The sequence below is a fragment of the Carassius auratus genome, chromosome 8, assembly GCF_003368295.1.
Source record: "Carassius auratus strain Wakin chromosome 8, ASM336829v1, whole genome shotgun sequence".
NCBI lineage: Eukaryota > Metazoa > Chordata > Actinopteri > Cypriniformes > Cyprinidae > Carassius > Carassius auratus.
In genome coordinates this window covers 2,404,800-2,429,445 of record NC_039250.1, presented here as the reverse complement: position 1 = coordinate 2,429,445, position 24,646 = coordinate 2,404,800, and the positions used below count along the sequence as shown (strand labels likewise).

Sequence of the window (24,646 nt, the reverse complement as noted above, 5' to 3'; positions counted from 1 at the left end):
GAATGACGTTCATCTCTTCAGCACCAAACACTGAGATCTTCACTTGTTCTTGAACTTTGGAGTGAGTTAAAGAGTACAAAATGCACAGCCCTTCATATCTCAAATAAGCTAACATTTTAAAGCTGCATTAATGAGATAGACCTACAACTTAAGAAATGTCTGTAATTTCAGTGAAATTCACTTGTGTTTGTATGTAACGCACTGTTTTTGTGAATCTCAAATGTGCTTTTAATAAAGTTTAAGAAACTGTGTTGAAGTATTCATCCGGCCCCTGTTAAAGCCATATTTTATTTAACCAGTTAACAAAGATAACAAGTTTATAACAAGCATTTAAAAGTTGTGGTATAGCTAACATTTTTTAAAAGGTTTTTGAAACAAGTATCTTTTACAGTTAAAAATTACATGATATAATATATAATTTAATTAAAATATAATAGCATAACATAACAATTTTAGCTATGTATTGCAAACTGTATTTACAGTTGGTAAAATTATTGCATTAATCACACTTTAGTTTTTTCTAAAAGCATTAAAATGGTATATATAAAAAAATTTTCCAGTTAGTAAAATGCTCAACCTAATTTTATAAAAAATTATAGTCTATCTATCAATCTATCTATCTAGCTATCTATCAGTTCACAATTATCAGGTGAGTGTGCATGTCTGCTTTAACAAAGTGAAAAGTTCTGGTTTCATAAGCTGTAATTTCGTCTTTCATAAATTCATGCAATCTCAAGTCAATTGAGCTGTTGCTCTTTAAATAAGGCTGACTAGCCCATAGAAACACAATAAGCAGAATGGCAATTTAGATGAATGGATTATACAAATAGGTGGGGATTGGCGGAAGTTGTCTGTAATTGGTCCATTACAATTAGTTTACATAATAATTATTCTATTGTTCACTGTGTGTTTTTCTTAATGAATTACATTTATTTTAAAGTCTTTCGTGTACATATTCTGGTGTAAATTATTATTATTAATTAATTATCAGGACAAACGCTGAAACAGCGTAACCTCACGTGATGACTATTACTTTTCTCAGCGCTGCTAAACTGGACCAATCACAGTCGTTTATAATTTAAGAGTAATTTAATAGAATTCGCAGCAGATGATTTTTATTTATAAAACAGCTATTAATCGTAAGAAGATAACAGATTTAAACGATTATACTCTTACCAGCACAAATATTTAAAGTAACACAAACACCTTTCTGAGATTTGAATGCGAATCAATGGAGGATTGTATTGGTGAGCCGTTTAGCGCCCTCTACAGTTAATAACGGTTCATGCCTGAAAGGAAGAAACCGTTGAAGACAGAAACACACTAGCATCCGCGAAGCGCCCGATGCCGCGGTGATTCCGCCTCTTTCTCCGCTTACAACATGGATTTCAACGTGAGGAAATTCGCTACAGATGCTGGGATATTCTTTTCACGAGCCGTTCAGGTAAAAACGAGCCTTGTCTGGATAAATACGAGTTTAAACGCGGCAGTCGGAGTGCTGGTGACAGTTGATGTGTAACTCGTGACACACGCATCTGCGTTTAGCTAACATACACAAAACACCAAACCGAGATTCACAGATAAAATCACTAATCCACTTTTAGCCCAATTAAATCTTGTTTCGAATATAATTAATGTGACTAATGTAGTGTATGTTATAAAACAGTAATTAAATAGTAATATTGATTAGTCGAACATGAGTCGTATTTAAATATAACGTTATCACGATACCGTTAAGTTACTGTTTTCAGTGTTCGTTAAATAAATCGCGTAACGTTAATTTAATTTTAAAATAAATGTAATTGGAATCGGTTACAGTTACTGTGAAGAAAAATGTTTAATTAAATAAAATAAAATTATTAAATTAATTTAAAAAAATAATTTGGATAAGACTGACTGTAGTCAGTGTCGAGAACAAACGTAATTTACTGTGTAAGGTTTACATATTTGAAAACGATTAACAATTGTACAACAGCGTTTTAGTGCCACCTTGAAAAAAAAATCTAAGATTATGAGATTAAAGTTTTAATATTTCGAGAATAAAGTCGAAATATTACTAGAATAAAGTCAAAATAGGCCTACTTACGAGAAAGTCAAACTATTTTGTGAATAAAGTAGAAATATTACAAGAATAAAGTCGTAATATAACAAGAATAAAGTCGAAATGTTACAAGAATAAAGTCAAAATATAACAAGAATGAAGTCGAAATGTTACGAGAATAAAATCGAAAAGTTTTGAGAATAAAATCGAAATATTACGAGAATACTGTCGAAAAATTACGAGAATACAGTTGAAATATTTTGGGAATAAAGTTAAAATACTACGAGATTAAAGTCTAATATATTTCAACTTAATTCTCGAAGTATTTCGACTTTCGACTTGAATCTCGTAATCTTTTTTTTTTTTTTTGATTTCAACATACACTACATTTAACACGTTGAAGAGTATTTTAAATATATTCAGTTACTTTCTTAAATAGTTACACAACTTGTTACATTTTAAATAGGGTGACTTGTAAACTGCAAAATATTGCATTTTCAAAGTAGCCTTCCCAACACTGATTATTTTGAAGCGTTTCCTCTCAGGAGGAGTGTGACAGGTTCTTGTTGATCTTGTTGCTTTTGTTCCAGTTTACAGAGGAGAAACTGGGACAGGCTGAGAAGACCGAGCTGGACGCTCACTTTGAGAATCTGCTGTCCAGAGCTGACTGCACCAAAAACTGGACGGAGAAAATCTACAGACAGACTGAAGTCGTGCTTCAGCCGAACCCTGGTGAGCAGACGCTGGTGACTCAGACACACCTGGTGTATAATATATCTGAGTCACGAGTCAGTTCAGAAACGTGTTTCATCTGAGGCACCTTGAACATGATCTGGAATAAATATCTTATTAACGCTTTGATCAAAACATCAACTACTGTATGATGATAAAAACATTATTGGAAGAAAAGTCTTGGAGCTGTAAGTCAAAAATTCTTTGATCAAACAAAGTATTTTTTATTCATTTAATATTACATATTATGAATATATATTATGAAAAAAATATCATACTTAGTGCTGTCAAACTATTAATCGTGATTTATCGCATCCATGTTTTTGTGTACTGTGTATATTTATTATGTATATTTAAACACATGCATGTATATATTGAAGATTTTTTTTATATTTGCATACTAAATATATTTTTATATAATATAATTTATATGAATATAAATATATAAATGTAAATATTTTCTGTATGAGTGTGTCTTTATAATCACAGTACACACATATATTACGTACACAAAAACTTTAATCTTTTGTCAGTATTGTATATTATTAATGAAAGATTTAAGTCTAGACAGGGAACCAAAAATTAAAGCAAAGGTTAATAAATTTTAGGACTGACCAGTTTGGAAATGATCCCTAATAAAACAAATTGAAATGTGTGTGTTTTTATGTATATATGTGTACACACACTCACACACACAATGTATATATATATATATGACAAAATGTCCTCTAAATAAAGACTTCGAAATTTATTAATGTGTCCAAGTAGGGCTAGGTAGACCAAAGTAGACCAAAATGCTGAAGTACGTAATTTTTTGAAACACAAAACTCATTTTCATCGTGTTTTCTTCCTTTAGTATGTCAAAAGTGTCAAATCTTGCTTGCTTTTGTCCAGTTGTTTATGATGTTGCTGTATCTGTCCGTCTGTGCTCCAGGTGCTCGCATCGAAGAGTTCCTGTATGAAAAGCTCGACCGGAAGGTTCCCCCGCGGCCCACTAATGGAGAGATCTTAGGACAGTTCATGCTGGAAGCCGCCAAAGAGTTTGGAGCAGAAACCCCGTACGGTAAGAATCTAAAACTTCCCAAACTTCTTTTTTTATCAGTCCTTTAAAATTCTTTGCAAACCTCACACTGCATTGCATGTGTGTGCAAGAGTAAACGCTTGATTTATTTAGTCTGTAAGAATAAAATGAGCTGAACTCCTGGGTCGAGGACAAATCCATTCATTTGGTTTTCACATGATGCTCTTAATCTAATTCAATCCCCTGCTGTATCATTACGAGCCACTGTCTTTGTCTGTGATTCTAAAGCTTCTTTTGCAGATATAATGTGGAAACACGATTGTGATGTTGAAGTTTTCAGTGTGATTGGATTGATTTTGCAGTCTCTGATGGTTTTTCCCCGCAGGCTGTGTGGAAGCAGCCAAACCAATAAATCTCAGTGCATTTTCCTGTCTGTTCCCCATCGGACTGATCGATAGTGTCAGAGGTCACAGCAGTCTGTGATGTCATTTCCTGGCCAGCATTCTCCCACAGAGATTTTCCCTTTATAACCTTCAGTAGAAGTTTACATGATAATTAAATAGACCTAACTGTGAGTCATTTTTATCAATATTAGTAAACCTGATTCCCAGAAACAATAGTATTGAAGCTCTGCTTCAGGTTTTAAACCAGACAGAAGGATGCATTTGATACTTTCTTAGCTATTAGAAAGTCATTCTAGAAAACACATTTGTCAAAGCAGTGATTTGTGAGCAGTCTTTCACGATCAAAACGAGACCTGTGACCTGTTTTTGAGTTTCAGTTCAGTTTTGATCGAGTTGTGCACAGCTGGGAAGAAAAAACATTGCTAAATGCAAATAAAACTGAATAAAAATGGATTATTAAAACATAAAAAAGAAATTAACCGTACAGTTGTGCAGAAAATAAATACACTTATTTAGAAAATTTTTAATTCGTTTTCTTTTTTTTCTGTGTTCATTTTAATAGTAACGTTTTAGTAATTTTGTAGCGTGTTTTTTGTCTTTTTTAAAAATATGGCATACATTATATATATATATATATATATATATATATATATATATATATATATATATGAATATCTATTATTTTTCAGTTAATGTATTTTATTTCATGCAATGGAAATATTTTTTATGGTTTTAGTTGTAGTTATCTATAATAACTTTATCCACATACAGTATATTCAGATAGGACAGTATATACTATTTACATCAGACCTCAAAAGCTTGATTGTTAACTATATTATATTTTCAAAAAGCTCTAATCTGCTTAATGCAACTATAAGCTATGAAGATATTATGACATTCTAATAATTTTCATGATTTTATTTTAAAGCTGCTTTGAAACAGTTTGTATTGCAAAAAGTGCTATACAAATAAATATTTACTCTAGAACATTAAATATGGTTTGGCATAGATTGTATTAGTAAACATCTATGAATAAGTTAATATATATGAATTCCAGTGCTGAGTTTTTTTATTTTTTATTTATCTCCTGAATGATAAATGCTTCTATTGCAGTGTTTGGTTGCCATTTGAAACACAGATAATAGATCCATAGAGTGAAGAGAGAACTGTGTGCTGTCTGTTCTCAAACTAAAGTGCACTTAGTGGTTTTAAATGGCTCATTAACGTCCTGTGACTGACCACATGCTTTTAGGATGGGCTGTAGTGTTAGTCAGTGGACATACATGGTTTATCTCTGCAAGTACAAGACTGATGCAGCCTCTCGAAAGGATAGAAAACCTTGAAGTGTCTATTTGTAAAATGAACGGATGGAGTTTTTGTGGATTCATTTTTGACTGCATTTGTTGTTGGCCATAAATTCTGTTATAATTTTCACATAAATACATTTAATGGTCTACTGAAGTGCTTTGAAACACGCAGCGTTGTTCTGGGTGTTGTTGACGTCATTTCAACTGAAACATATTAAGCAGTCCTGCCCACTTTTTAAAATAGCCAATAGCCTTTTGTTTCTACATTATATTATGTTACAGTTTTTACCAGAGCTGTTGACCTCAGTAAATCCACATATAACAGTCAAAATCTCATATTGATATAAAATATAGCATCTGTGTAGAAAGTTTGATGAGAAGCTGAAGTGCAGTGTGATGTCATTAAAATCACTGACCCATATTGGAGGAAGTGAGATCTCAGTATCAAGTATCAAGCCGATCTCAGATTCTTGACAGAATTATGTAGTTCTGCACAGGCCCCTCCCACGACCGTTGATTGACAGTGGCGTCAGGCTTTGGTTTTTACCACAGACCCTCCCTGAATGAGCTGTCATGAGTCCACCATTGGTTTCTAAATGCAGTCTACCTAAATGCATCAATGTTCACGTTTGTTCAGCTTCATCTACAGAAGAAAAGAGTATACGTTTTTTTTTTTAAGGAATCTTTGCAAATCGTCTTTTCTAATAACGTGCTAGTTAGCAAGTTTCACATGCGGCTAAAGTTTAGCGCTTCTCAGAGAGGGGGCGGGGCGAGCTGAGCTCATTAACATTTGAAGCGACATGCAAGGAAAAGAGTCGCTGTGAACAGACCTGTATGTGACAGGATAATACAGTGTTGCTTTACACTACCACTGAGAAGTTTTTATCCAATGTATGTTATAGACATTTCAGAGTCAGACCCTAAAAAATCATATCAACTTGTGGAAATCTGACAACAACTGTATCATAAGTGTTGTTTATTTATTAGGAAGCACCCTGATCAAAGTGGGCGACTGTCAGAGGAGACTGGGCGGCGCTGAGAGAGAGTTTCTGCAGACCTCATCCATCAGCTTCCTCACACCCCTGCGCAACTTCCTGGAGGGCGACTGGAGGACCATTTCTGTGAGTTTGACTCTTGTACCTACAGATTTGATTTAACTTGATGCTGATGTAGTGAAAAATGTTGTCGTCCTCGCAGAGAGAGCGTAAACTTCTGGAGAATCTGCGCTTGGATCTGGACGCTTGTAAAGCGCGACTCAAGAAGGCCAAAGCGGCGGAGACCAAAGCTGCCGTAAGATCTTCTTCTCTTTTCTCTGGGGATCCGAATCATTAGGGATTTAGCATTTCTGATTTTGGTTCAGATTAAAGTTTTCTTAAAGGAATAGTTCAGCCAGAGTTCAGTGTTTGTAAGAAACAAATCAATCAAAATGTTTATTTACTAAACATTGATGTTTTTATCAGCTGTTTGGACTCTAATTCTGATGGCACCCATTCACTGGAGAAGTTTGTCAATCTGCAAAACAATCAAATACTTGAAAGTCGATTTTCTTGAAGACTCCCTTCTTATTATATGTATTTTATTAGATTATCATCTTCTGTCCTGCAGAATGCAAACATTTCCAAACTGTAACTGGGTTTTGGTATTCTGGAAAAAGGTAACTAGTTGTGAATAATAACTGGTTCTGGATTCTCAATCCTCTCATTCCTTATTGTCACTCTTTGGTGACATCACTCGATGTGGGTCTCTTCCTCATGTTTGTTGTGAAGTGGTTGTGAATATTGAGTGATTTCTCCCCTGCTGATCGAGCACTAACTGTGTGTTTCTGCTTTAACCTTCACAGTGTGAGGGAGAAGTGAGTATCGCAGTGCGTTTCCTCTTATGCACGTTATGCTGTTTTTTTTAATTTATTTATTTTTTTTACTTACAATGACATAAAGTCCTTTCAGTTTTATTCCTCATTTTTCATGAGCTCTACTAAGATCTTCTCTGGAATGATATGATACTTCTATCTGAGTGAACCTTTAAAATATAGATTCCAGAATGCATTATATATATATATATAATGTTTTTTTTATTATGATTTTTTTATGTCTCCTAAAAAGTAGGGGGAATGGTTTCTAAATTTTCTAAATAAAGGTTGTTATGCCTTTCATTTTAAAAATGTATTTTATTACTAAGAATATTAGTGTTCTTGCTATATAAAATTCACTTTATTGCAACAAGTCAAATGTGCAAGTGTCGTACACAATTTTACATAGCTACTGCTTATGCATGTTTTGTATTTTTGTGTTTATTTTTGTTGGCTTTTAAACATGCCAGTGTTATTTTATTATTATTTAAATAGCTTTATAGTATTTATTTTTGTTTTTTGTCTTAATTTTCATTAATTTCATTTAATTTTAAGTTTTAGCAATTGTATGTGCTTTTTTCTTTTGTATTAGCTTTTTTAATATTTCATATTTAGCTTTTATTATTTGATTTATTTTTTGTTTAACACTTAATATTATTTCAGTTACGTAGCTACCAAGGCAACATTTCTCCATTTTATTTAATTACATTTTATTTTATTTTATTAAATAATTTTATTTATTTATTTAAGTTAGCAATACAATGCAACTATAAACTACTGATTTTTGCTGTGAGCATTAGCCGAGTTTCAGCCCCTGTTGAAAATCAGTTATGTTTGAGGATTAATTTCAGTTATGATGCTGTCTGTGATAGTTATGTCTAAACAGTCGACATCGAGGGTTTGGTTCAGAGAAATGAATCAAACCTTCCTCTGTCAAGAGTGAAAGCTGATGCTCCAGTTATTCTGTCAGCGTCCTCTAGTGGCTAATCTATGAACAGAAAGTGTAGCATCTCTTCCATCATATCATAATCCACACCCACTCAGATTGTTTTGGGTTTCATTCATGCAACAGAATTTATACATAATGCACTTAAAGATGAATTTTTTCAGTTGCAAAATCTTTATTTCATCATTCAGCATGATCAAAGATCAGATTTTTTTTCATTATTTTCGCTTCATTAAAGATTAGCTAAACATCATCTGAACTTGAATACATTATTTGATTTATGATTTTTTTTTAGCTGTAGTTCTGATGCATGAAAGCTTTTAGAAGAGAATCCATATTTCAATAATTGTAGTTTTTAGTTTCTCCCAATGCCCAGCAGTTATCATGCTATAGTCCAGTGCAGCGGATGAAGATGGAGCCAGTTAGTCTCTTTAAGTGTGTTCCTGTCTGTTTCAGGCTGTTCCAGACTTTCAAGAGACAAGACCACGTAATTATGTGCTGTCTGCCAGTGCATCTGCGGTAAGAACATCCCACCTGTCCTCCACACAAGCACATATAACATTTCCAGGATTAATATTCATGAGAGACACAATCTGTCATTCATTATTCTGACACGCTGTTGAAAAATCACATTGTTATCCTTCATTCTGTGAGGGGTGTGATTTTACCAATGATACAGATATGGAAACTTATTTCCAAGACAGAATAAAGAAAAAAAGAAAAAGAAAATAAAAACAAAGTCAGCATTGTGAGAGAAAAAGTCACAAACACCTTTATCATTTTTTATTGTTCCGTAATAGAAGCAAAAAAACAGAATTGCGAGATGTAAACTCAGAATTCTAAGAAAAAAGTCATTAATCCGAAAGTACGAGTTTATAACTTACATTTGCTAGATTCTACGAAAAAAAAGTCACAATGAGCTTTTTAGTTTGTTTATTCCCTGGCAGAAATATCCTTCCATAACTTTGCTCTTGTACATACTTCATCCAACCTAATACTTACCTTTATAACAAAACTAATCACACATTATTTACATGTTTACTTTCATCATTTATAGTTTGGTCCTTGGAGATGTCAGCTTTCTGAATCATATTAACGATCACACTTAGTTCCTTTGTGTTCTGCTCTAATCAAACACATCTTGAGTTTAACTCTTCTTGTCGTTGTAATGCTCTCTGTGCGTTTATCTTGTCTTGTCTTTCTGTTTGTGTCTCTCTTCCGATCAGCTCTGGAATGAGGAGCTTGATAAAGTAAGTGTGATGTGACCGATATATACATTGATGTTTATAAATATTCTCTAGTAATGTTTAGTTACTGTCTTCTGGTTTGGTTGTCATTAATTGTCAGGTTTAACACGTTATACATGTTGCTGGATTATTGCCAACTAAAGCTAAAATAAAAACTGAAACTAAAAACATAAAAAACTTTTTGTTACTTGAACAAACAAATGTGAACTGAAATAAAAGAAAAACACATAAGTATATTATTTATTTATTTTTGTATTTTTTCAGCTAGTTACCAAGAGATATTTTCTTATTTACTTAACATAGTTTACTAAACTAAAACTAAGACTGAAATGAAATCAACATGAATTATAGACTAATAAAATATAATTATGGACTAATTTAAACTAATAAAAATGTTAGGAACACAACAAAATTGCTATAATTTTAACTACAATTAAAATGAAAATTTTAAATGCTAATAAGAAAACTATAGGAAATTATACAAAAATAACAATGCTCATCTGATGGGGAAATACATGTTCTTTTAATTTAAATTTGGACGAATCTCATGGAGTGAGAATCATTTTTTTGCATGAAATAAATTCAGTAAATGAAAAATATTTTAACTCTATTTAGCATTTTTTAAATAATGACAAAAACATTGAGAATATTAATTTTAATTAAGAATACAAGAGAAAATACAAATTCAGTCATAAAAAATTGTCAAAAAAAAAATGTCACAAATGCACAAATCATGGTAGTCCTAAAATCTTTTATTTTTTATTTTTTTTTATATAAGATATATTTATTATTTCCTTCTAATTTTTCCTATTTGTCTTTGGAAAGAATCCTCAGAATCAGTTTTCTGGGTCCAGTTGTATAAAATAATTTTTCTACCCATCTCATTTTTTCTTTAAAACTACTCTTAAAAAACAGGTATTTAAAATATACATCAGTCTAGTTTCAATCTGAAAAGCATAATTGACTTTACTAACTGCAAATTCGTTCTTAAAAGTCATATATGTTATATATGCATGTTCATGCAACTCTAGATGCAGATGAATCGTATGCCGGTGTCAATTCTGGATTTGTTTGCTCTGTCATGTGCAGGCGGAGCATGAATTGCGTGTTGCTCAGACGGAGTTTGACAGACAGGCTGAGGTCACCAGACTCCTCCTGGAGGGCATCAGCAGCACACATGTGAGTCGCATTAACACACAGAAGCGTGTGTTTGAATAATATATCTTTATGTAAACAAGCCACTTCAAACTGATAACGCTCATTGTTAGGATGGGCTTTCATAAAAATATTTCAATATGCATGCTTTGAAGTACATAGAAAAGCATTTCAAAACATTGTTCACAATCATTGTTCAAAAGACCCTTTGTAAATATCTATTATCCTCATGCATGCAAACAAATGAAGTGCACCCTGTGTTTGCACAGCATGCAGTGGGCTTTAAAGTGACAGGACGTCTTTTCTGTCTGCGCAGGTGAATCATCTGCGCTGCCTGTGTGAGTTTGTGGAAGCGCAGGCGATGTATTACAGCCAGTGTCACAAGTACATGCTGGAGCTGCAGAGAGAGCTGGGCAGGTGCTTGTGCATCAGATTTCATTTATTGTGCAAAATGAGATTTGGCTTAGAATAGAGCATTAAATGGTAACACTTTACAGTAGGGTCTCACAGTTAATGCATATTCTAACATGAGCAATATATGAAAAGTTATCTGTTTTTTTTTTATTTTATATTTCTTCCAGTTCATTTTTGTCAATAAAAGTGGTTGTTCATTCAGGTTAGCTCATAGTGCATTACCTGATTGGAAAGATGTATTAAACTAAATTATGGAATTAAAAAACTAGAATTAATAAATGATGAACTGTAAAAGTATTATTCTTTGTTAGTTCATGTTAACTAATATAGTTAAATAATGTGAACAAATAGAACCTTATTGTAAAGTGTTGACTATTAAATTAAAGATTTCTTTAAGAGGAAAACTTAAGAGTGGAAAATATGACTTGGTGCTCCGTAAAGGATTAGTTTAAAAAAAAATGACAATTTGATGAGAAATTTACTCACCCTCAGTCAATCCAAGATGTAGATGAGAAGAAATGTAGCATTGCATCAGTGTCTCATCAATGGATGCTCTTCAGTGAATGGGTGCCGTCAGAATGAGAGTCCAAACAGCTGATAAAAACATCATAAGTAATCTACAGCACTCCAGTCTGGACTCTCATTCTGACGGCACCCATTCACTGCAGAGAGATCCATTACTGAGCAAGTGATGCAATCCAAATCTGATGGTGAAACAAACTCGGCTACGTCTCAGATGGCTTGAGAGTGAGCACATATCCATCCAATATAAATTTTTCAATATTTGATTTGTAGATCATGACATCACAGTCATTCTTATAAACACCTGTTTTACTTTTCCCATCCGTCTGCTCACAGCTGCAGTGGAGACATGTGAGTTTCGAGTTCGTCGTCTTGTTGGTGTTCACACTAGTCGGCAGAGCCCTTATCAGTCTCCTCTCTTTCAGAAGATGCCCCGGCTCTTTGGATGTGAATTGCCTCCCTGACAGAAGCCCCACGGACCCGTCTGCCTTCCTGCCGCTGAACTCTTCGTCTCCGCTGGAAAGAGACGCTCTGCAGATTGAAGAAGTTCAGCCGCCGGCCAGTGGCACACGCAAGGCCAAAGTGCTGTATGACTACGACGCTGCAGACTCCATTGAGCTCTCGCTGCGGGCCGATGAGGTGAGCAGATGTTTGATGGAAGAGAGATGGTCTGGTATGGGTCTGATGAGGTGTTAGGGGCTCTGAAAAATATTATTGCACAATATCCAAGCCTACATTTTATGATCCGGTCAAATTGTAATGGATAAAATTAAGTCCCATCCTAAATTATTTCTAACGGAATAATCTGTTTCTCTTGAAAACTCCACATTTAATTAAAATTAAAATTATTGTTTATTATATATCTTATGTACAAACATTATATATATATATATATATATATATATATATAATTATTGTAAGTTGCTTTGGATAAACGTGTCTGCTAAATGCATAAATTTAATTTAATAAAATTATATATATATATATATATATATGAGATTTAATGCATTATAAGTTGATATTAGGTAGTTTATTTATTTATTTAATCATTAAAGTAGAAATGGGTGATTGATATTGAAAATTCTAATATATTTACAATGAGTTTGCTGGAAATATAAAATTAAACATTGTGTAAATAGTGAGGAACATTGAGGAAAATATACCAAGATATATTTTTTTATGTAGATTTTTTATGTGTTTTGGTTCTTGCATTGAACATTATTTAATATATTTGGCTAAAGTTTGGTTGAAGTGTTTCATTTTCAAAAAAAAATTTTCTGAATATTTAAAATGTGTGCTATAAAAATACATTATTTACTTAATTTAGCCCTTTTTTTAATCCAAACAAATTGTGATGAATATAATTAAGCCCTTACCTAATATTTAGTTTAACTTGAAAATGACATTAATTCTAATTAATATTAATGTTAATTTTAATGTCACATTTAATGTTACAATTAAACTGTGAATTATTTTTCATGATGATTTCATGCATAATAAGTTGATTTAGGCCAGTTTATTTTTTTGATTCATTTTATTGATTTTTTATAAAAATTGCAGATGTTTTGAATATTCGTATATTTTTTATATTTACAAAAAAAAAGGAGATTTTTTAATGCATTTTGCTTTAAATATGTTAAAATATTTTGGCTGTAGTAACAGTTTAGTTGAATTGATGGTTTTTTAAAACTATTTCATTTGAATAATGTTGAATATTTAACCCTTTTCCAATAATAAGCATTTATTTACTTCATCAAAGCCAACTTTTCATGATCCTTTCAAGTTATGAATAAAATTAAGTCCTGCCATGAATTATTTCTCACTGAATATTCATTCTAACTTGAAAATACCACATTAATTTTAATGTTCATCATATGTCACTTTAATGTTAAAATTAAATGAATTGTGAATTGTTTTTCATAATGATTTAAAGCATTATAGTTGGCTTGTTTAAATTTCTCTTCAGTAAAATTGGGTGATACCTTGAATATTGAAGTATATTGACTGATTTTGCTGGCAATGTGGAATTAAACATCGTAAATATAGTGGTGAACAGTTATGTAAACATTTACAAACTAGATTTTTAAGCTGTTTGGTTCATGGATGTTTTGAATATATTTGGCTACAGTGAAAGATAGGTTCAACTGATGATTGCTCTTAAGCCATTTCATTTGAATATTATTGAATATTCAGACAGTTTGCTATATGTGTTTGCTTGAAAAGCATCCTAAAGACTCTAACTGAATTAATTACACTTATCTGATTGGACGGTCAGCTCATCACCGTGTACACAGTGCCTGGAATCGACTCTGATTGGCTGATTGGAGAGCGAGGAAACCAGAAGGGGAGGGTGCCTGTTACCTATCTGGAGCTGTTGAGCTAGAGAGGCGAGACACACACACACACACACACACACACAGAATCATAGAAACTTATGAGATCAACCCATGCATACATCTCTTAACCGAAAATCTAACTATTGTGTGTTTACATGCATGTCAATGGGGCTTCATTTTTATTTTTTATTTTAATATTTAAGAAGCCTCTGCCATTTTTTCTTTTATTTTGGAGTAGTGATATCACTTGGTAATATTAAAATCCACCGCTTCCTAATACTAAACATTAAACCCTTATAAATTAATGAATAATGCATTATAATTCATAGAACATCACATTTTTTGTAAATCACTAAATCACACAAATACTCACCAGTGCAAAACGAACTTCAGAAATGCCTGAAACATCCACTCATTATGATCACATGTATGTATGTGGCTGTTTTCTTCACTAAAACCTGTCCTGTTGTCACTCAGAATGACTTTCCTGCCTTCAGAATACAATTAACCATCTTGATTCAGCTGAAGACTAATATCAGCTCACTATTAAATGTTCAAAGGTCTAAGCACTAGCATATTTGCACTGTTTGGCGACTTTGCTTTCTAGCAGACCTCCGTAAGCCTAAATGAAACACGGCCTTAACTGTATCTCATGCGGACAGATGTAACAAATGTAATGAACCACAGCTAATAACGTCTGCAATAGTGACCATGTGATCGAGATCAGAATATGAATGTTGATCTCCAGCCTCAAAGTCTTCATAAAGCTCGTCTTTCTTGCATGAAGAACTTGACAGTGCAATAATACCTGCTCATGCTCAGAAAAAGTACAGATGCTCTGCTTTAAGTGCCACTTGAGTTACAATTATTTTAAGTCTCCTTTAATTAGACAATCATATGCAGTATCTCCATCTTAATGCCCAGTTTGAACTGATTTACAGAGTTTTACTGTAACTACTATTGTTTTGAAATGTGCTGTCGCCAAACTATATTGTTCTTTTAAAGGAATCATTCACCCAGAAATGAAGATTTGCACATAATGTCCTCACTTTCGGGCCAATGTAGATGAGTTTCTTCATCAGATTTGGAGAAATGTAGCATTGCATCAGTGTCTCATCAATGGATGCTCTGCAGTGAATGGGTGCCGTCAAAATGAGAGTCCAAATAGCTGATAAAAACATCACAATAATCCACAAATAGTCCATCAGTAGATGTCTCGTGAAGCCAAAAGCTGCCTGTTTGTAAGAAACAAATACATCAAGACATTTTTTTACTTTAAATCATTGCTTCCTGTCAAAATATGAGTTAATATAGTCTATAATAACGCTTCCATCTCTCGTATGACAGTGCATCTATGTATTAGGCTGTTTTGGACTGTAAACGGTCTTTGATCTGGGCAGATTTCTCTCCTGATTCAGATCAGACCACTTTTTATTATTATTAAGCAAAAATATATAAGTCTTATTGGATTTGTTTCTTTTGAACACACAGCTTTTGTCTTCTCATGACATTAACTGATGGACTGGAGAGTGATGTGGATTATTGTGATGTATTTATCAGCTGTTTGGACTCTCATTCTGACGGCACCCATTCACTGCAAAGCATTGATGACACTGATGCAATGCTACATTCCTTCAAATCTGATCTGAAGAAACAAACTCATCTAGATCTCGGAAGTTTATAGCAAATTTTCATTCTGCCTGAACTATTTCTTTAGTCTCATCTACTGATTTAAATGCGTTTTGCTCTGTTTTATTTGTTACTTAATAATAGTAATAACAATAATACATTTTTAAACATCATTTCTGATACACCAGTTTGCTCGATGTAAGCCATACTTGATTTATTTATGCCATAATGAACTGCACTGCACAACCTGTATTGTATGACACCTATTAATATATTTATTGTTTATTTATTTTAAACCTTTTTTAGGTTTAGAGTTGGGCTTCAGAGCTTCATCTTTATTTATTATATTAGTGTCAAAGTGCAGCTAAACATTCTTTAGATATTTTGTTCAGTGTACAGTATTTAATGTTTTACTTTACTTTATTGTAAATCATTATGGGTTATGTAGAAATGAACCCATTTAAGCCAATGTGGTAATTTATTTTTTCTGAGAGGAAGCTCTTGCTGGTCATTTCTGTTTTTTTTTTTTAGCTCTCTTTTGCTCTTCATTGTATTTAAAGGCGACTCTTCAAGCCATGTGGAGAGAATCAAGCTTAGTAATGTAATAAAAGCCATTTTATTGCTATATATTGTTTTCAAGGTCTTCACTGATCATTTAAAGACATGAAATAGTGTTGTCGTTTTTGGGTTACTTTTTATTCAGAGCAACAGAAACACATTAGGTTTCACACAATAGTTCTTCTTATAAACATTTAAAGACTGTTCATCTAATTCAGTTTGTTCACAGTCATAGATGATGGTAGTTTTTACATAAAAATAGGTTTATTACCAGTGACAGAAAAATACAAACCATTGATGATTATCATCTGAAAGTACATACAGTATCATAGAACATGATGCAATAAATCAATGTTTGAATCTCACACTTTTTGAAAGTCCCTTTCAATGATTTTCAGTTCTGTCTGCTTTTCCAACATATTTCACAGTCATATGTTTGAATGACGTGTCGACTGATATAGTTCCCATATAGTCTTCATAACTTTTACTACTATTTATCACATTTTAAAATAACAGTTAAGAAAAAGAAGTGATGGTGCACCTTCGGACAAAATCTATAAAATTAGTATCTTCACAGCAATTGCACTAATATTTAAAGGTTTGAGGTGAGTAAGATTACATTTTTTGATAGAAATTAATAATTTTATTTAGCTGGGATGCATTAAATTTTCCAGAAAAATATTGGGCAGCACAACTTGTTTTCAACATGGATAACAATCAGAAATGTTTGAGCACAAATCAGCATATTAGAATGATTTCTGAAGGACACTGAAGCCTGGAAATACAGCTTTGCATCACTGAAATAAATTACAATTGACTATATATTCAGATTGAAAACGGTTATTTAAGTTGTAATAATATTTAACAGTTTTTACAGATTTTTTTTGATTAAATAAATGCTTGGTTAGCATGAGAAAGTTTCTATGGACAGAGCACTGTGACTACATAAATAATCCAGCCCACAAAAATAAATATGCCGAACATCAAACTGAACATGACAAGCAGACGAGCCTTCTGGGACGTTTTCTCCGCTTCACGGATGTCGCCTCTGGTCAGCGCCGCACGGGTCTGTAAAGAGGTCAGAGGTCATCATTAATCAGTGTCAGTCTGATATTAGTATGCTGGTGTATTTGTACTAATGCGCTGTGTTTCAGGTGCTCACTTCATACGAGTACATGACCGCGACGAGGCCGCTCATGAGGCAGCAGAAGATGGTCACCAGCAGAGACTCGACCAGGTAATCTTTAGGTAACGGAGGGTGCTCCTCTCCCAGCGGCGGACCGTTCATGTACTGAAATCAAGTGTTACACGTTAACATCCAAACCGCAAGAATAAAAAAACTGACTAGTCCTGAAGCTCCAGTGACCCTGCAATGCAAAACTAGTCATAAGGGTCAACTTTTGTGAAATTGAGATCTAGACATTATTTGAAAGCTGAATAAATTATCATTCCATTGATGTGTGGTTTGTTAGGATATGACAATATTTGGCTGAGAAACAACTATTAAAAAAAGAGGGCGCAGAAAAAAAAAAATAAATATTGAGAGAATCGGCTTTTTAAAAATGTCTAAATGAAGTCATTAGCATATTAATAAACAAAAATGTTGATATATTTACAGTAGGACATTAGCTGATTCTAAGCAATTTTAATAAATGCAATTTGAGAATATTATTTATATAAATAAAAAATAAAGTAGTAAATCAATTTTGACAAATACACTGCAAATAAAATGTTGCAAGTAAAGCTTTTGCAAAAGAAAGGTTTTGCAAGAAAATGCTATACATTCATTTCAATTCATTTCAAAATTTCTACGTTTAATTCAATGTTACTTGCCGTTTCTTTAAACAAATTGTGAAATTTGCTAGCTGTTTCTGAGCAAAAATAGTTTCTACCCCCTTTATTACTCTATGCATATTATTCAGCAAGTTCATGTCTGCTACACTGCTTCAAGTATTAAACTGTTTGCAAAATCTTTAACTAAAGGTGCTTTGTACTCTTTATCTCCCCCCCGTAGTAGAGGCTGACATTTTTTGGGGGAATCCTGCGGGATTGGAATCACATGATTGGAACGGGACTGGAAAAAATGTCAGCGGTAGTAGATGGGACTGGGAATCATAATAACACTATGATACCCAACTTTACACACAGATATACCGTTTTGTATATTAAATCATTAATACTTAATTCTAGTTGCTCTTTCTGCTCTCCTCCTGTTTGCTTTGGTGTGTCTGGTTAAGTGAATGACGTGCTCCACACCGTAACAGCTGCTAATGCACCAAGTTGGATTGCCAATGCCAACCACCAATAATATAAGAGAAGAAGAAGGCTTTGCCATGCACTTTGTAGCCGCGAAAATCATAATCAGAATGAAGTCAGACGTCAGACGTTGCACAAAAGCAGTCTTGAGTCTCTGAGGTATATTTATAGCAAAAGCCAACAATACATTGTATGGGTCAAAATTATAGATTTTTCTTTTATGCCAAAAATCATTCGGATATTACTTAAGTAAAGATCATTTTCCATGAAGATCTTTAGTAAATTTCCTACCGTAAATATATCAAAACTTAATTTTGGTATTAGTAATCTGCATTGCTAAGAACTTCATTTGGACAACTTTAAAGATGATTTTCTTAATATTGAGATTTTTTTGCTCCCTCAGATTCCAGATTTTCAATAAGTTGCATCTCAGACAAATATTGCTGATCCTAACAAACCATACATCAATGGAAATATTATACATTTTAGCTTTCAGTTTGAAATGCTTGCTACTTAAGACTTGGTTTTGTGGTCCAGGGTCACATATATTATATAATTATATAGTGTGTGTGTGTGTGTGTTTGCATGCATGATTTGAAATTTAGTGTGTGTACAATACACACTGTGCATTGTTTAAGCTGGTTTCAGATCAATAAAATAAAATAAACTACATTTTTATTTTTTATTTTTTTTTAACTAAAGTGGGCATTCTGTGATCTATATTGTATTATTTATTTATTTTTTTACTATAACTCAGATTCCTGCCACACAAAAAAAAAAAAAAAACACAGCATGGAGTGGAAGGGAATGGGAGTCATTCTTCTAGGTTTGGGACAGGACGGGATTTCCTACCAGTTTTTTTTTTTTGAGATGGGAGACTCCCATGTCACCCTCTACACTGTAGAACTGGGTCTGAATCAGTTACGGCCCAGCACTGAAAGTATTGTGAAGTGGGATCTTACTATAGTGTAGGATGGGTAAGTGGACGACGGGAGGAAGGAGGGCTGGTAGAAAGCTCCAGGTAGATTGGCTCCGGGCTGACAGGCGATGACCGGCTGGTTGGGGTACTGTGGGTACATGACGTAGACAGCTTTGGGGTCCGGTGGGCTGTATGGAGGAGGGTTGGCCGGGACGCTGCTGGTCGAGGCGTCTCCTCCAGCGGGGCTCGTGTACGGCGGGTGCAGGGTGTGGGTGCTGTCCGTGTCGAATGCTGGGTTTAGGGTGCGGTTGCTGTCCGTGTCGTATGCATGATGGGATGTTTGGATGCTGTCAGTGTCATTCAGTGGGCCAGCGGTGAGGATGCTGACCGAGTCGTATGCAGGAACGCTGGGTAATGTCATGGCTTCTCTTTGTCTGGAGGAATCATGAGCCTCCTGGAGGACGGGAGGCCCTGGATGAGTTCGGTCATCAGGGATGTTCGGAGGAGCGGCTGATGAACGGGACAGACAGATGGAAGGTTAAGGGTACTGTTATTTTTATTTGGGGTCGGCAAGATTTTTTTAAAGAATTTTAGAATTTTTTTCTTCTGTTCACCAAAGATGCATTTATTTGCATGAAACAAAATACATTTACAATTCAAAATAAGTTTTCTGTGTGATCATATTGTAAAATGTAATTTATTTCTGTAAGGCGCAGCTGTATTTTCTGTGTCACATGATCTTCAGAAATCATTCTAATCTTCAGATTTTTATCAATGTTGAAAACAGTCGTGCTCCAGAATAGTTTTGTGAAACTGCAATAGATTTTATTTTTCAGGATTCCCAGATGAATACAAAAATGTTCCGAAAAACAGCATTTCTTTGACAGAAATGTTTTGTAACATTGTTTTCACAGTCACTTTTGATTAATTTAGTGCATTCTTGCTAAATAAAAGTTAATAATAATAAGAAAAAATTATCTTACTGATCTCAAACTTCATTAAATTGGAGAACAGTTCTGACTCCAGTTCAGTAATTTTAATCCATTTATTTAAAACAATATTAAAATCTTTATTATTTTTACTGTTTAATAAAACGTTTTATAATGGATAATAGTTTTTCATGGACACGCTCAATTATCATTACTTAAAAAATCTATATTTTAATTACTTAAAATCGAAACCCTAATTTTTTAAACTTGTAATAACATAAACATTAGCTGAAATAAATATTAAGTTTTATTATAAATGTTCAAATTTTTTTAAAATCAGTTTGATGCATCCTTAGTTGATAAAAGTATTTATTTCTTAAAAATAAAAAATCCACCCAAAACTTTTTTCAAATGTCAAATTCTGACTTATACCAGGATCATGAGTTTGAGTGATTTCTTTGGTAATTGCATAAGAATGCTTTGGCTGAGGCTGTTATTTTTTTGCATTTTTGTTTTTGTTGCTACACACATCACAGTAATATTCCACCTGAGAGTTATTTGAAACTCACTCTCCATTCGGAAACTCAGCTCGGGAAGAAACCTTCACCTGCACAACAGCCCATCAATTATTCACTCATGATATTCAAGACCCTTTAACGCTCAGAAAAGGACATTTATGAAGAGGTTTCTCATTCTCAGCTTAACTGACACACTTTAGAAATAACAAACACTCATAAACATGCAATTCTCTTACTAGAGAAGCAGAGATGTTATGAATTTCTTTCTTTCTTTTTAATTTAAGTGTGCACTGAATATTATAAATAGCTAATCTAAAACCGATTTCTTTTAAAAGAGACATAATGAACCATTTCACAAGCTGTAATCTTAGTGAGAGCAGTATTTATTCGGTTTTTTTGTAGATTTAAAATATTTTTGCTGTTTAATAAAGTGTTTTTTTTACTTCATAGCTGTTTTGCATAAAGACATGGTCAAACCAGGGTTAATATTGTTAACAAACTAAATTTCACTAACAATTTCATAATTTGAAATAAAACATGGGTTAACTGAATTATTATTTTATTTTAATACTTGTTTTGTTCAGATATTATCCAAGGCAACATTTCTGTTTAGTTTGTTGAAGTACTAAAAGAACTAAGAAACGTCAACTAATTAATAAAAATGAATAAATGTAGACATTAAAAAAACGAATTAAAATGACAAAAACAACTATTTTTAAGTAAAATTGAAGTGAAAACAGAAAATACGAAACTTAATATAATTCACAATATTTAAAAAGACTATAATAATATATCAATGATACTAAAATAACAGTGGCTCAAACAAAAGCAGTTCTCGTTTCATATCTGCTGTTTTCATTTCAGTCTTCTTTCGGTCTTCCTGTTTGTGTGTTTTATAAACGGATGCGTTTAAACAATAGCTAAATTCTTGGCCGTTTTCCAGCCTCGCCACCGCTCTGACGTGACGATAAACAGAAGTTTTTCATGAGTTTGTGCATGAATGATGAAGGCCGGTCTTTACCTGAGTCCATCAGGGATGGTCAGAGATCATCAGGATGCAGAAAAATCCTGAGAAATATCCAGTGGGAGTGTGTCGACGTTCAGGATCAGATGTGTGTGTGTGTGTGTGTGAAATGGCTGTGGCTTGTGTGATCTCTTTCTCTCACTGAACAGTATCATGTTTGTTTAATAATTGACGACTGAGTCCGTGTGCGTGCGTTTATGAGTGTCCTTGTGAACATACAGGCACGTGTTGATCTGTTATTGTAAACAAACGTGCCATGCATAAAGTAATTTAATTTAACAATAATAAAAATGTAAGTTATGTTTTCATTTAGAGGTAGGGTTATATAAGGGCCATTCTATAGAATTTGTGCAAACTGCTCTCCCACAACCAAAGAACATCTTTAAAAAGCATTTAAGTATTCAAAACTCAGATGTTTACCAAGATCCGTCTTTTATCTATCGACACCCACAATAATATTTAAAATATTATTATGCATAATATAAATAAATACCTCCTTTCAATTTAGAGGTGGCTGTCCCGAACCCTAACCTCTAAATTTCAACTCATAAAATTGCTGAAATAATTCATTTTCTATTTTTCTAAAACCTAATTTATTATAAATGCTAATCCTAAACTAATTCATTGGAACTGAAATGCCCTATAGAAATTAACGTGGGCTCACATAAATCTCTCATTCAGCACAAATACAAATAATTTGGAATGTAAGTTGCAAGTCAGATAATAAAAAAAGATTTTTATAGAAAACTAAAACTTAAACCATTAAAAATAATTGTTAATGGAAGTAAAAAAAAAGAACAAATATTTTTTTCTCATTTTAGTTTAGTTAAACTTAATGCGCTAAATGTACTACAGTGCAAAGAAATGTAATTTCTGTCTTGTTTTTAAGTACAGACATCATTCTTAAAATACCTGAGAATCAATTGACTTATTATTATAATTTACCTACTTTTATCGGCAAATATTTTTTCTTTTTTTAAGCAAAAAATAATAAAAAGAATGCATTTTTCAGTAAACAAAGCTAAATATCTTAAAGTATTTTGCTTCTGAAGTAAATGTATGTTGATTCAAGAATGTTTAGATATTTGTACTTGAAAATAAAAAAATACTCAGGAAGGAAATTATTTTTTGCAGTAAAAAAAAAATAAAAAATTGAAATAATCAAAATCGGTATAGTCTTTTAAAAATTACAAAAACTAAACTTTTAACTAAAAGAAATGTTAATATGTATGTATATATATATATATATATATATATATATGTATGTAATATCCCATTAGTGATGAAAACTATAATAGTATCTCAGTGATACTAAAATTACACTGGATGTTACTTCTATTCCAGAAAATATGGCAAAACGAGTAAGAGCAGCGGAGAGAGAACATAGCCCTGAGGGGCACCAGTGCTGATGGTGATAGTTCTGGATGTGCAGTTAACGTGATCGAATGCGAGTGGCACGCCGTGTGAAATCAGAGGCAGCTGTGAAGATCTTATCAATGTGTTTCGGTCCTCGTGTTCCGGGGGTTCAAAGGTGTGTGAGTGTGCTCCGTCTATCACATGACTTTACTTCACATCATTCCTAATAATGCACATATATCAATGGTTGAATGCGCATCGTATTGTAGGCGCACGTAGGAAAACTCCACAAAATGTTGTTTTAATATGATTTAAATACTATTAAAGTTTCTGTTTTCATATTTAGGTTCATTTTAATTTTGGTTAAAGTTTTAGTAAATTTGCTGAAATTAAACTAAAACCATAAAAAAGTGTTCTATTCAAAATGTTTGTATCATTAAGATACTTATAGTTTTATAAACATTTTTATTTTATTTTTATTTTATTTTCATGTTTTACGTTTTAATTTTAAAAAAGTAAGTTTTCTGAAAAACTATAACAAGCAAAAAATAAATGTTTATTTTTGTTTTTATGTACAAATATGCAACATGTCATGAGATGAGAAGTCTTGCTTTCTAAAAAAAAATGTTTATGCATCTGATATAAATATTTGTACTAGATAGGGTTATTTTAGTGTCACTGAGATATCAAGTTTTTATTTATTTATATTTTGATCATCTATATTTTGTTTTGATTTTAATTCTAAAGTTTAAAATTGGTTGTCTTTTTTTAAATGTCTATTTAGTTTTAATTTAGGTGAAATTATTAAAGTTTAAAAGTATAGTTAATGTTTAAAATAAATAGTTTTATTTAACAAAATGTTTTATTTCTGTTTTAGTTGTTTTAGTAAATCAAGTTAAACACTTTTATATTGTATTTTATTTCAGTTTGTGGGCATTTTATTTTAAGTAGTTTAAGTTTTTTAACTTTTAGTACAGATGAAGAAAATCACTTTATTTCCTCCTGTTTATCTCTTTTCTGCACACACGTCTTCTCTAGGTTTGTATTGCTCTGGTTTACTCTTGATTTTCAGTATTGTTGCACTGCTTACATGGTTTTTCCATATGTGCATTATAATAGCCTCAGCTAAGTGATTAATTTAATTTAACAGTAGCACAGCTTTTTGCATTCTGTGTAGCATTTGCTGGAATTAAGTCAATTTATATTCTTATAGCACTTTTTTTCCCAAGGCAACCTATCAGTTAACTTAGCTTCGTGTTTAATATTGCCAAGTAATGCAAAATCAAGCTTCTACAGTTTGCACTGGTGAAAACTGATAACTTAGGTAGGTAGGAACGGTTGCACACTTGCTGTCATCAGCATCAGGTGCATGTGCATGTGCATCTACATTATATGCATGCAAACACACACACACACACACACATTACATTATACATTATATATATGGTTTGGGGGGATGATCAGGGTGTATGGGTTTGTTTGG

At 32.8% G+C, this 24,646-nt stretch overlaps 2 protein-coding genes across 11 annotated transcripts; one reads left to right on the top strand and one right to left on the bottom strand.

Annotated features, from left to right (window-relative positions):
• The first annotated feature begins 1,262 nt into the window (after positions 1-1,262).
• Positions 1,263-16,228, top strand: sh3glb2a (SH3-domain GRB2-like endophilin B2a). 10 transcript variants are annotated; one of them, XM_026269035.1, is made up of 13 exons: positions 1,263-1,444; positions 2,632-2,773; positions 3,708-3,836; positions 6,493-6,626; positions 6,703-6,795; positions 7,346-7,357; positions 8,757-8,819; positions 9,527-9,550; positions 10,637-10,726; positions 11,019-11,119; positions 11,975-11,989; positions 12,067-12,277; positions 13,914-16,228. In XM_026269035.1, the coding sequence occupies exons 1-13, from the start codon at positions 1,382-1,384 to the stop codon at positions 14,019-14,021; spliced, it is 1,185 nt and encodes a 394-aa protein (XP_026124820.1). In that variant the 5' UTR covers positions 1,263-1,381; the 3' UTR covers positions 14,022-16,228. The 10 variants fall into 10 exon arrangements, with proteins under 10 accessions (XP_026124820.1, XP_026124823.1, XP_026124819.1 ...); XM_026269034.1 differs by having other exon boundaries at positions 1,279-1,444; positions 12,064-12,277; XM_026269038.1 differs by lacking the exon at positions 11,975-11,989 and having other exon boundaries at positions 1,264-1,444.
• On the bottom strand, positions 16,027-22,159 carry prrt1b (proline rich transmembrane protein 1B). The gene is made up of 4 exons (XM_026269045.1): positions 21,805-22,159; positions 19,380-19,846; positions 17,324-17,452; positions 16,027-17,229 (listed from the first exon to the last, which is right to left on the bottom strand). Exons 1-4 carry the CDS (start codon positions 21,812-21,814, stop codon positions 17,083-17,085), a joined length of 753 nt encoding a protein of 250 aa, XP_026124830.1. The 5' UTR covers positions 21,815-22,159; the 3' UTR covers positions 16,027-17,082.
• Between the last annotated feature and the right edge of the window lie 2,487 nt (positions 22,160-24,646).

Excerpts from the sequence above, each read along its gene's own strand:
- sh3glb2a (XM_026269034.1), top strand. The coding sequence starts at position 1,382 with ATGGATTTCAACGTGAGGAAATTCGCTACAGATGCTGGGATATTCTTT. Across the intron at positions 8,820-9,526 it reads TGTCTGCCAGTGCATCTGCG|CTCTGGAATGAGGAGCTTGA; the intron begins GTAAGAACATCC and ends TCTTCCGATCAG. Across the intron at positions 10,727-11,018 it reads AGGGCATCAGCAGCACACAT|GTGAATCATCTGCGCTGCCT; the intron begins GTGAGTCGCATT and ends CTGTCTGCGCAG.
- prrt1b (XM_026269045.1), bottom strand. Across the intron at positions 17,453-19,379 it reads CTTACCCATCCTACACTATA|TACATGAACGGTCCGCCGCT; the intron begins GTAAGATCCCAC and ends ACTTGATTTCAG. Across the intron at positions 17,230-17,323 it reads CGGTCATGTACTCGTATGAA|ACCCGTGCGGCGCTGACCAG; the intron begins GTGAGCACCTGA and ends ACCTCTTTACAG.